The 12,366-nt window shown below is 41.0% G+C and overlaps 1 protein-coding gene across 1 annotated transcript in view; it reads left to right on the forward strand.

Moving 5' to 3' along the window:
• Positions 1–1,482: 1,482 nt before the first annotated feature.
• KLKB1 (kallikrein B1) overlaps positions 1,483–12,366 on the forward strand; it is a 36,064-nt gene continuing 25,180 nt past the window's right edge. Inside the window, exons 1-3 of the mRNA XM_060778600.2 lie at positions 1,483–1,588; positions 5,527–5,585; positions 10,525–10,684. Coding sequence (XP_060634583.2) covers positions 5,528–5,585; positions 10,525–10,684 — 218 coding nt within the window. The 5' untranslated portion in view covers positions 1,483–1,588; position 5,527. The remainder of the gene's footprint in view (positions 1,589–5,526; positions 5,586–10,524; positions 10,685–12,366) is intronic.

Raw genomic sequence — 12,366 nt, forward strand, 5'->3', positions numbered from 1 at the left:
GTCAATTAAAAAAAAAGTAAACTTCTGGAGGATGTCCCAGTCTATATTGCAAATTTCTAAAATCTGCTACAACCGAACCTGTCAGGATGCCAGAGGACCATATACCGGGATTGACAGCTCCGTGTCTGGACTCTCCTTAAGGTTCCATGATTTTTAAACACCTCTTCGGCCCTGCTGCCTCACAACTCCTGGGCAGGCCACCTCCATGGCCCCACAGGCTCTCAGTGAGAGTACTTCAATGTCCTAACTGCCTGCTGCTGGTCATAGTGACACCTGCATGGGGCCATAGCAACACCTCTTCGGCCCTGCTGCCTTACAACTCCTGAGCAGGGTGCCTCCATGGCCTCACAGCCTTTCAGTGAGAGTACTTCAATGGCCTAACTGCCCACTGCTGGCCATAGCAACACTTCGCGAGGTCATAGCAACATCTCTTTGGCCCTGCTGCCTTAAAACTCCTGGGCAGTCCACTTCCATGGCCCCACAGGATCTCAATGGGAGTACTTCAATTGTTTAACCGCCCGCTGCTGGCCAAAGCAACACCTCTTTGGCCCTGCTGCCTTACAACTCCTGGGCAAGGCGCCTCCATGGCCGCACAGCCTTGCGGCTAGAGTACTTCAACAGCCTAGCTGCTTGGCCATAGCAACACCTATTGTGTCTTAATTGTATTATATAAAGACCAGAATGAAGTCCATAGAAAATAGTGTACAAATCTGAAACAATTATAACTTGTAAGCCTCTCTGAGTCCCCTTCGGGGTGAGAAGGGCAGCATATAAACGTAGTAAATAAACAAACAAACAAATAAATTCTTGTTATGTTTATTTAAGTTCAATTTTAGTTATCTTTTGGTTAGTTTTATAATTTTATATTGAGATTGTTCTATCCACTGTTTTGATGTGTTGTTTGTTTGTTTTTGGCATTGAATGTTTGCCACTTTGTTACTTTTATTGGAAACCACCCTCAGTCCCCTCAGGGAGATAGGAAGGGTTATAAATAAATAAATATTAATTTGTCCCACATTGTGAGGCTGTCCAAGGGCCCTAAGTTTGGACTTAGATGGGAAAGTTATTGCTATCATGCACTAGGCAAGACCTAAGACTTTCCAGATGTTTGTAGACCACAACATCCATTTTTCTGCATCATTGACCACACTAGTTGAGGCTGAGGTTGAACACCATCTGATGTTGACCAACATCTGTTTGTCCATGACTGTTGCACAGGCTGAGATTTCCCTTCTTCATGTTATGTAGTTCCCCTGATAAACACAAGAGGGCCTTATCTAGTTTAAAATCAAGTTCTTTTTTTAAAAAGAAAAGGAAAAAAAATCTCTGTATCAGTGGAGCTCTGTTATTTTCAACCAATTGGACATGTTCTTTCGAAGGCAAAAGTAATGTTTACAGTGTGAAGTTTCATCAAAAGTAAATATCACAGATGGATAAACATTGTCATGAATGGCTAACATGGAATGAGAATGTGTTTTTCTTCCTGTGTAATACACCTCCCCCTCCCCTTTACTTCAACTTTTTTGGCACAAACACATTGCCTCGATTCAGGTAGGAGAATTACAACTGGCACTGCAATCCTCTCCAGGTAATGGACTTCTTTGATTGAGTAGGCTCATTGCTTTGGAACAAACTATACATTTGAATGCTTGGCATGACTAACTTTTGATTTTCTCCATTGTTAGTTAGCTGCTTAGTTGCAGAACCTTAAAATAATTTATTTCTAGGGCCGAGATAATCAATTAAATATATTAATTAAAATACTTTAAGTGAATAAAGAGTTGTGCACAGGAAACTGCACAGCAGATTTTAAAGAAGAAAAAAGTTGGTTTTCTGTGAGTTTTTCGGGCTGTATGTTGCTTTCTGTTAGGTTTTCATGTTTTGTGAGGCATTTCATTTTGCCGTGAATATGCTGGAAACCGCTTTGAGTCCCCCCAGGGGTAGAAAAGCAGTAAATAAATAAATATGGCCATGTTCCAGAAGCATTCTCTCTTGACATTTCACCTACATCTATGGCAGGCATCCTCAGAGGTTGTGAGGTCTGTTGGAAACTAGGCAAGTGAGGTTTAAATATATGTGGAATGCCAAGGGTGGGAGAAAGAACTCTTGTCTGTTGGAAGCAGGTGTGAATGTTGCAATTGGCCACTTGATTAGCATTGAATGGCTTGCAGCTTCAAAGCCTGGCTGCTTCCTACCTGGGCAAAACATCAGGAGAGAATGCATACAGCCCGGAAAACTCACAACAATCCACTGCTTCTGGCCATGAAAACCTTCGACAAAAAGTTTCCTCTGACAGAATGTGTAAAATTATGTCATATGAAAACAAGTGGGCAATATGCTTTTTTTGCTTTTGAATTAACATTTGCCACACCACACAGATTTAACAACATAATGAAAGTCCAATTAGCAACTTACAATACAAATCTTCACTGCATGTCTATTCAAACACAATTTTATGCACCCTCCTGAATAGCGGTGCTATTGAACGCAACAGAAGGTACTTCTATGTAGATAAGAAAAGATTTGCTTTGGACTGTACTTTTATATATTCTATTTTTACATTTAATTTATGTCTAAACATTGTAATTCCCAAATAAAATGTGTTAAAAAGCATTTGTAAGAGAAAAAAAAAGTATACCGTATATAGATATTCTTCCACCCATCCCTCCTTTCCTCCCTCTTTTTTGTTTTTCTTGGAATTATTTTTTATTTAGAAATAATTTCATTGTTGTTCCCCCAGTGGCACAGTGGGTTAAAGTGCTGAGCTGCTGAACTTGCTGACCGAAAGGTCACAGGTTTGAATCTGGGCAGCGGCATGAGCTGTTAGCCCCAGCTTCTGCTAACCTAGCACTTTGAAAACATGCAAATGTGAGATCAATAGGTACCGCACAAGTGGGAAGGTAATACCACTCCATGAAGTCATGCTGGCCACATAACTTTGGAAGTGTCTTTGGACAATGCTGGTTCTTCAGTTTAGAAATGGAGATGAGCACCAACTCCCAAAGTTGGTCACGACTGGACTTAATGTTAGGGGAAAACCTTTTCCTTTACCTTTCTGACAACACTTTACTCACAATTAAGCAAATCATTAAATATTTGTCACATATAATAGTAATTCAATCTATGATTCACTAACAGCCCTTCCACACGCCATATAACCCAGAATAACAAGGCAGATAATCCACAGTATCTGTTTTGAACCGAATGAGCTGAGTCCACACTACCATATAATCCAGTTCAATGTGGATTTCATGCAACTGGATAGAAGAGGCCTTGGAGCAATTTTGTTTTGAATCAGGGTCTAAGAGTGCAGTTCTACAATGTCTCGCTGAAGTAATTCTGAACAGTAGCAATCCTGCTTGTAGACCCAGATTAAGCTGAACTATTTGCTATCCCTCGGAGCATAAAGTTCAGACTCTGATGTCTCAGCCACCATGGCATCTTCATGCCTCATGGGTAGCTAGCAGGAATAGAGTAATATTGGGCTATGTCCCCATAGCTAGATGTAAAATGGTTATGTCAGTGTTGAGGTCTTCCAGGGTCTACTGAAAGTTTTATGTTGCTGCAATCATTTTGCAGAAATGGGATTCAGCAGATGTATGGTGAATGAGAAAGATGCTTTAGATCAGCGGTTCTCAACCTGGGGGTCGCGACCCCCAAGGGGGTCGCTGGGCCATTTTCCAGGGGGTCGCTGCCTCGGTTGGCCCTGCCCCCTCTCCAAAATGGCTGCCAGCTCCTGTGCGAGCCAAACGGCCATGCGCTTTGGGTTGGCTCCTCCTCCTCTTCCCGCAGGGCTGCAGGGGGTCAGGAGGAGGAGCTTGGAGTCAAAGGAATGCGCGGGAGAAAGCATGCCACTCGCCCCTCGCCCCCTGCCAAGCTCAGAAGGGGTGAGGATTGAGCAGGCTCCCCGCTGCTCGCCTCTCACCCAGCTCGGAAGAGGTGAGGGGAGAGCGCAAGGTCCCCACATGGCCAAGGCCATAAGGGGCCTTCTCCACTCTCCTCTCGCCCCCGCCGGGCTCAGAAGGGGTGAGGGGCAAGCGCAAGGCCCCCCGCATGGCCAAGGCCATCCGAGGGGCCTTCTCCACTAGCCTCTCACCCCCACCTGTCTCAGAAGGGGCAAGCGCAAGCCCTCCCGCATGGCCAAGGCCATCCAAGGGGGCTTCTCCACTCACCTCTCACCCCCGCTGGCCTCGGAAGGGGCGAGGGGCTCCCAGCCCTCTTTCCCCATGCTCTTGCCAACTCCGGTGCACATATACCCAGGGGTTCTTCTCCTGTGAGAAAAGGTACAGCGTTGGCAAGTGCCTTTCCAGGCAGCTGTGCCTGCACCACTCTCAAGGCAGCAAAGAGGCCTCTTCAGGAACTGAAGCGATTGAAGGTGCTGCAAATCTAATGTATTGTACATGCCTCCCCCAAATCCCTCCAGTATAGATAGTTTGCTAATGTGTGATGGAGGTAGGAAACGTAAAGGTAAAGGTTTTCCCCTGACAGTAAGTCTAATCATGTCCAAATCGGGGGTTGGTGCTCATCTCCATTTCTAAGATGAAAAGCCGGCGTTGTCCATAGACGCCTCCAAGGCCATGTGGCTGGCATGACTGTATGGAGTGCCGTTATTTTCCTGCCAGAGCACTACCTATTGATCTACTCACATTTGCATGTTTTTAAACTGCTAGGTTGGCAGAAGCTTGTGCTAACAGCGGGAGTTCAGCCTTCTCCCTGGATCTGAACAACCAGCCTTTGGGTCAGTAAGTTCAGCAGCTCAGTGGTTTAGGTAGGAAAAACATTCATTTAATTTCAAAACAGAGTATGCCTGAGCTTTATGGTAAACTCACTCTTCCAAACACTTGAAGTGTTCGGTGGGATGAAATCTCAGGTGAATAGCAACTTTCAAGTTTTACCACAGATACTCAATCAAAGTGAGGTCTGTGTTTTGACTTGTTCATTTTAACACAACCAGATTCTTGTTTTTTAAAAAACACTATAGTGTTGCTTCAGCTGTGTGTTTATAATCTTCATCCTACTGGAAAGTGACCCTCCAGTCTAGTCACAGATCCCTGCACAGATCCCTCTAGAATTGCCCTGTATTTTGCTCCTTGAGTCTTGCTGTGAACTCAAGGGGCTTCTTCGGCCTAAACAAAGGGCTGAAAAACTCGGCTTAAACTTGAGTATATACAGTAACCCAGATATAAAGAAAGAAAATCCCACACTATCCGCTTTGAACTGGATTATCTGTGTCCACACTACCATATATCCCAGTTCAAAGCAAATAGTGTGGGATTTTAGTCAGCTGTGTGGAAGGGGCCACAGTGACATGCTGAAATGAAAGGGTATCAGCTGTAAAGTTTTCATACTTACATAAAACAACATAATTCTTTGACTAATTAAGCAATAGTACTCATCACTATGAGGTACACTTGGTAAAATATGCGCTGTAATCTTACAACCTGAAGCTATTGAGAATTTCTTCTGAAATACTAATTGTAGTAGAGTTTTGAGAGACACTGAAATGTTTTATTGCATTTGTTTTAGGATGCCTTGGATTTCTCAAGCTTTTTATTACATTGCATTGTTTTCCTCAGTACATAGTGGTAAGTATATTATACAAAAACATTTGCTTCTTATATATGATCAATTTTACACTAGGAATATTTAGGAGATAAAACATGGGACATGAATAGTTTGTCCAACTAATAATATTGGAGAAGCTGGAGCTGAAGTGTCATTTAGATTATTTTTTTTTTTTGGGAAACTGAATAATCTCATCAATGACATGCATCTTGCAAAATATCTTATGGTCAGAGGTAGAGAACTTGTAACCCTTTATACATTATTGCAGTGGAGCAACGTGGGGCATATCTACACTGACCATTTAATGTAGTTCCAAACAAGGATCGAATAAAGTAGTTTTGCTGTGCAGATGATTACATAAGAAATCCTGGAACAAGTTTGAGGCCCAGTTGGTGATTACGCAAACCATAGAGCAGTAAAGCATTTTACAGGCTTTATTATTATTATTATTATTATTATTATTAATTTATTATTTAAAACACTTATATTCTACCCTTCTCACCCCGAGGGGGACTCAGAGCAGAGCACAACATATACATGGCAAACATTCAATGCCTGGGTACAATATATAAACATTAAAAAAACATTTATCTAAATATATACATTCATGTGAGATTGTTGTCTGGCCACTGCAGTTTGAAGCTAGATGGTCAGTGCAGATGGGGTCCTAAGACTTCATCACACGGGTTGCTGCAAACGTCATAGGATGTTTGCAGCACAACTGGTCTATGGAGCTCCACACTGCCCATCACACAATGCATGGTCACTTCCAGCGGGGTTCCATAGAAGAACGGTGGCACAATCAACCTACGATGCTGTGCCCAGAACACGAGAGGCTTCTGTAAGAAACAACAGGCCGAGTATAGAGGTTGCCCACTGTGAGCGAGGTGAGGTGTGGGTGCCAGGATTGCCCTACTGCCCTGCCGAATCACCACAGAGGCTGATAGATCGCAATATGATGAGATTCTTAAACTTTGAATGCCACTGGAGTAATTGAACGGTGCAGTGGGGCATATGGTCAAGCTATAAGGACACCTTTCAACAGAAAGGAGGAAACCATGAAGATGAACAAAATCTGGCTACCAGTATTAAAAAACTCAAAAATTACAACAGCAAAACAACAGAGAGTAAACAATCAGGCACATCAATTCACTCTCAACAAGAGATTCCCCCCAGGCGCTTCCAGGCCATTGAATGCAAATCAAGGTGATCAGCTGAAACATTACCCTGGTCATTCCACAGATATATAAACCCATTTTCCTACTTCCAACAGACCTCACTCCCTCTGAGGATACTTGCCATAGATGCAGGCGAAACGTCTGGAGAAAAATTGCCTCCAGAACATGGCCATATAGCCCGGAAAAACCTACAACAACCCTATAAAGACACCATTAACGTAATTAGAAATTGAATGAAGTGATTAAAACACATGCACACACAGTGCAGCAGCTCTCTTCTGATTCAGTTTTTTTCCATGGACAACAATGCTTAACACTTTTGCCTCTTTTCTCCCTCTTGTGCCTGCTTTTGGCATGGTCTAATGGAAGTTTTGTCCTTCTCCCACTTAAGAGTTGGGTCATAGTAAACACAGTAAAGACATCACTCCCCTCTCCTCAACATTCAAATGGTATTTGGAAATTGACTGGTGAGTTTTCTTATGGGTATTGGAAAGAGTGCTTGTATAAGACATGGGAATTAACAGTGACATCAGTGGAACTTTGTAGTCACAATCGCGACATGATTGCCATGATCATAAACACTCCTCCCAAAAAAGCCAGTAGCCACATCAAGCAAAGGTCATCTATTCAGCTGCTGATTGAGGTGCAAGGAGGATGACATTTCCAGCATCCCATTATCACTAAAGAGTGAGACTGAACAAAAGTAGAAGCCTTGTAGTAATTTTCTAATGCAGGCTTGCTCATTGGCAAGAAGAGGCTGGAAAAGTCATCCTTTTGCAACACTACCAGTAGCTTGGTGTAGTTGCTGGATCTTATGGTAGACTATGAAGGGTCAGGACAGAAAATATTATTTAGTTACATATTTATAACTAAGTAGCCATTGTAGATCATACTTCTCAAGTACATTTCTTTTTGTGGGGATATGTTATTAAATAAAGTTTTCTTGTCCCCCAACACATATTATTGTCCCATTTTCATTTGGATACAGTATGATAACTTTGCTTAACATTGGGTCTCTATTATGGTCCCTTTGAAATTGTTAATGAATGGATTGTACTGTGAGGTTTAGATTATTTATTGAATAAACATTTTAAAAATAGAAGTCAAGGCAACTAATATTGATGATCCTTTCACCTTACTGTACATTTCATGTTTTGCTATAAGGTGGGACTCACACAATCCTTCAGATATTATTTAACTTTAAGTCCCTAACCAGCATAGGCAATCATGAAGAAAGCTGGGAATCAAAAGCCCAAGATCTGGACAGTCTTGCAATTCTCAAATCCTTGGTACATACTCCTATACTCAATTAATTATTACATAGCTTCCCCTCATCTTTAAAAATATTTAAAGTGTGACATTTAAAACTGATCTGATTAAAGAAAAATTACAGACTTATCATATTCATATTTATTTAGAAGAAAGAACTGCACATAGGATGGCGGACTTAGTCTGGCTCATAGGATTTCCTGCAAGTTAATTATGAGCTCTAGTTAATTAGGTGATTAAATCGGCCTGTATCTATATGGTGACAGCTGGCTTCTTCTTAGACAAAGAATTCCCCATTCTCTGGCTTGCAAATATGTTTGCCAACTTAAATCCTGTCTATTAATAAAGAGACAACCAACATGCTGTAATTGTTTGAGTGTTGGACTATGACTATGAAGACCACGATTTGATTCCCATGGACACTCAATGGGTGATTTTGGGAAAGTCATAATCTTGGTCTTGGAAGGTTTCCAAGCCTAAGAAGGGATTGGAACCTTGATCTCCAGAGTCAAACTCCATTGAGCAAAACACATCAACACTGTATTATATGTAAAATGTTTACTAGCCTTTATATCGTAAATACGCAAATGATTTTAATTCTGGGTAGAGTGGAGTTCCCATTTTCTCAAAATGCAAAAAGCAGATGGGAAAGAAATAATTTAGACAAGGATCACAGAAACTTTGTTTCTGTGGCACAAACAGAATGATTTCTGTGGAGAACAGAAATCATTGTACAAACCCCATCAAGGGACATCTAGACTGACCCCCTTCTGGGCAGAGAGGCACCATCCAAACTCCCCTGACATCCATTTGCTTCCTCTACTGAGTTAGAGGGGACCCTCAAGATGCATCCATCCGTTTATTCCTATTTGCAGATGAAATCAATCATTTTATTGTATCATTACTTACTGACGTAAAGGACTAACTGACTACCCCAGTGCCTTGTTCATGGCAATCAGGCCAAAGTGAAATGATTGGTTTTTAAGCAGTTTATGTTCTCTTGGCTTTGCAAAAGTTGCTTATTGCTTTGCTGCCTTCTTTAGACATCTTTGTAGATTCAATCAGTTTATTTTATATTTAGAGGAAGACTGCTACAGACAGCTATAGGGGTTCTTCAGCCATTTTGGCTAATGAGCAGCAGGGCAGCGTGGGAAATGTTGTTTAACAGCAGGGCCTTTTGCAATCTCTACCATTGGGGGCCCGCCCTTCACAAACTAGAACAATGGCTGTGCTTAGCCACGCCCACCTCATCCCACCCTTGCATTACCAGAGGAGGGAAATCATGAAATTTTATAACTTCTTTATCAAAGTTGCTTAATGGTTGTGAAAATTAAAATAACCTAGGGAGACACCCAAACATTATGGAATATTTCCGAAAAAAAGGCAAGTGGTTCAAATTCGGATTCCCCCCCCCCCCCCCCCCCACCTTTCCTGCATGGTTCAAAACTGCTTCGAAAGTCAAAATTTGGAAGTTTTTAATGACGTTCAGGCTTTTCCGAATGAACCTATCCAATCCTATTAGCCAACCACCCTGCCCCCAGTGGATCTCAGGGCCCATCTACACAGCACCTTAAACACAGAATTTTCCAAGTTAAAAAAGGGGGTGATTACATGACGCTAGTAGTAAATCTGTGCTGATTCACTGCAACAGACAAAAAAACACAGGATAAGTTCCATTTTATCCTGATTCTGATTAGAAAATGTGCATATTAGCATCACTTTATATCTCTGTACTCATGAAAGTCATGTGATTTCCTTCCCTCCGCCATGGATATTGCTTCAGCACATGTCCATTTCTAAATAACCCAAAACAACTAATCAGCTGATTGGGCTGTGAAACGGGCACACAGCTGATTTAAAGGAAACATGAATGGAGATCAATTAGAAGTCTGAAACACTTTATTTTAAACTTTATAATATTAAACTGAGCTTGAATAAACAATTGGGGGGAAAGAGAAATCTGTCAGAAGTTTTTTTAAAAAAAATATCCTTCCATTATGTGCTGAACCTCATGTGTGCACATGCCAATCTACTTGTATTTATATTAAGATATTTGTATACAGTCCAGGGCATAACGGAGTATTTTTTAAAAAACTCTTCCGCTGGATGTTCACTGTCCACCCCCTATCTTGTTCCAATACAGAGGAAACCTGTGGGGAAGGTGGGGGAAGAAATCCCAGGACCCACAGGTCTGTGTGGGAGCATGTTTTCAGGTCCTGGGCATTTTTTATCTTCTATTTAAAACTCGTATCTTGCCACTGTCTGGAAGTGCCCTCAATGTCTTAATGGGAAGGTTATATGGGAGAAGATGATCCTATAGATTAACTGGACCCAAACCATGCAGGGCTTTAAAGGTCAGAACCTACATTTATTCCTATCATATTCTGGGCCAGGGATGTTTGGGATTCCAGGGATTTCAGTTGAAAAAAGGAATGTTTCTCTGCTCCTTTTTTTCATTAAAAAAAGATTTGTGGGCTGCAGAGTGACATTTTGTACTCTTCTTTGATTGCAGAATGTGTTTCTCGGATCTATGAAAATACAGTTTTCAGTGGAGGAGCTATTTCTAAGGTTTATACACCAGATTTTGAGCACTGTCGGATTGTATGCACATATCATCCACGATGTCTTTTTTTCACCTATCTTCCAGGAAGCTGGGTAGAACCTTCTCTAAGGTAAAGCTGAAATCACTAGATAACTGGTGCTGCTATGCAGGCATGACGTGTCATTAGTATACAGCTGATTTCATAAGTTCCAGCATGGAAGATACCATTAATTCAGTGCTGTTTTTCCAAATAATTTTAATTATGTGTTAATTATGCATTGGTTACATGTTAATTACACAGAGTAAGGTCTTATAAGTAATGGTGTTAAATTTTAATTTATATCCTAAACCAGTGATGGGCAACCTTTTGAGCTTGGTGTGTCAACATTTGCCAAAAACCTGAGCATAACTTGAGTGGGGGTGTCCGTTGAGAAAAAAACCCATATTTTTGCTATATTTATAGTTTAAATAAGAAAAATTTATAATCCATGGTGAGTTATGGAGTGAACAATGCTCAAACATGCAGATGTTAAATTTGTAGAGCCTTTTACAAATTTAAGGATGGAATTAGATTGGTTCTTATAAGGTGTACTTCTTTGTATGCGGCTGCATGTGTCTGCGTGTCATCAAAAATAGTCATGTGTGTCAGTGGTGACACGTGTGTCATAGGTTCACCTTCATGGTCCTAAACTAATGTAAACACTGTACTGATGTGGATGGATGATTATAAAGTGGGATTATATACTGGTTGCTGACTGTAAATAAACATTTGGATTGTGAATTAATGATGTTGTAATATGATGTCCCTTATTTAAAATGGCAAAATCAAGGTTAGCTTTTAGGACTTCTTTTTAAAAATACATTTAAGCCATGGATGGTTGAATCCATGGGTACAGAATTGGTAGATATGGAGGGCTGCTTGCACATTTTTGTGAAGTCTTAGGTCTGCCTTCCCTTCCTCTGTTTTCGTTCTCCCCTGTTTATAGGCTTTCCCAATAGTGTAGTTACCTTCCTCTGTATTAGTTTTTGGATGGAGCTTAAGCACCCTTCAAAGGCTAGTCTTAGTTGGTCTATTCCTTTTCCCTGCACAGAGCTTTTTTGCTGGACTCCTCCTTCTTTCTACAGCAGAGCTACAGTGAATTAGAGGCTTTGATATTGTCTGGAATCCTAGGCCTAGCAATCCAAAACAGTCATTCTTACCACCTGCTGCTGCATTTAGCAGTATTATTATACTATCAGTCCAAAGAACAACAGAAGCTTTTGGCCACCCTAAGCTTCACAGGAGAGAAGATTAAGGCAGTTTGTAGGCAACAACTTATAACTGCTCTACAAACAGAGGCAAAAGACCCTAGAAAGATGACTGCAACTAGCAACATCTCCTTTTGTAATGTATTGTTTTAAGTTACCTTATGATAGTCCTAGGTGGAGTTAGCCCTTTATTCATCTCGTTTCAGTAAACTCATTTAGTTATCTTTTCACCTTGCCTAAAGTGCCTCTGTGTGTTAAAGTGTCTTAATCTTAACAGAAGTTATACGGATAGCCCCTGAGTAAAGCCAGACAATATAGTTTTCTCAAAAGGCTCGAGCGTGCCATCACAATTTTAATGTTAATATTTTGTAAGTGTTTAGCTGTATTGCGTGGGAGACAAGTTGGGTTATAAATTAAGGTAACACAAATGGTAATATACCTATCAATAAGCAAACAAGATGGGTTTTAGTTCCAAGTCACTTGGATAAAACTTCAGCAGTGGAGAGACAATAGAAAGGAAATGTTTGTTTTGTACATATTGGCAATGCATGCAGTATAAATGAT

The sequence above is a fragment of the Anolis sagrei genome, chromosome 5 (genome assembly GCF_037176765.1).
Source record: "Anolis sagrei isolate rAnoSag1 chromosome 5, rAnoSag1.mat, whole genome shotgun sequence".
Taxonomy (NCBI): Eukaryota; Metazoa; Chordata; class Lepidosauria; order Squamata; family Dactyloidae; genus Anolis; species Anolis sagrei.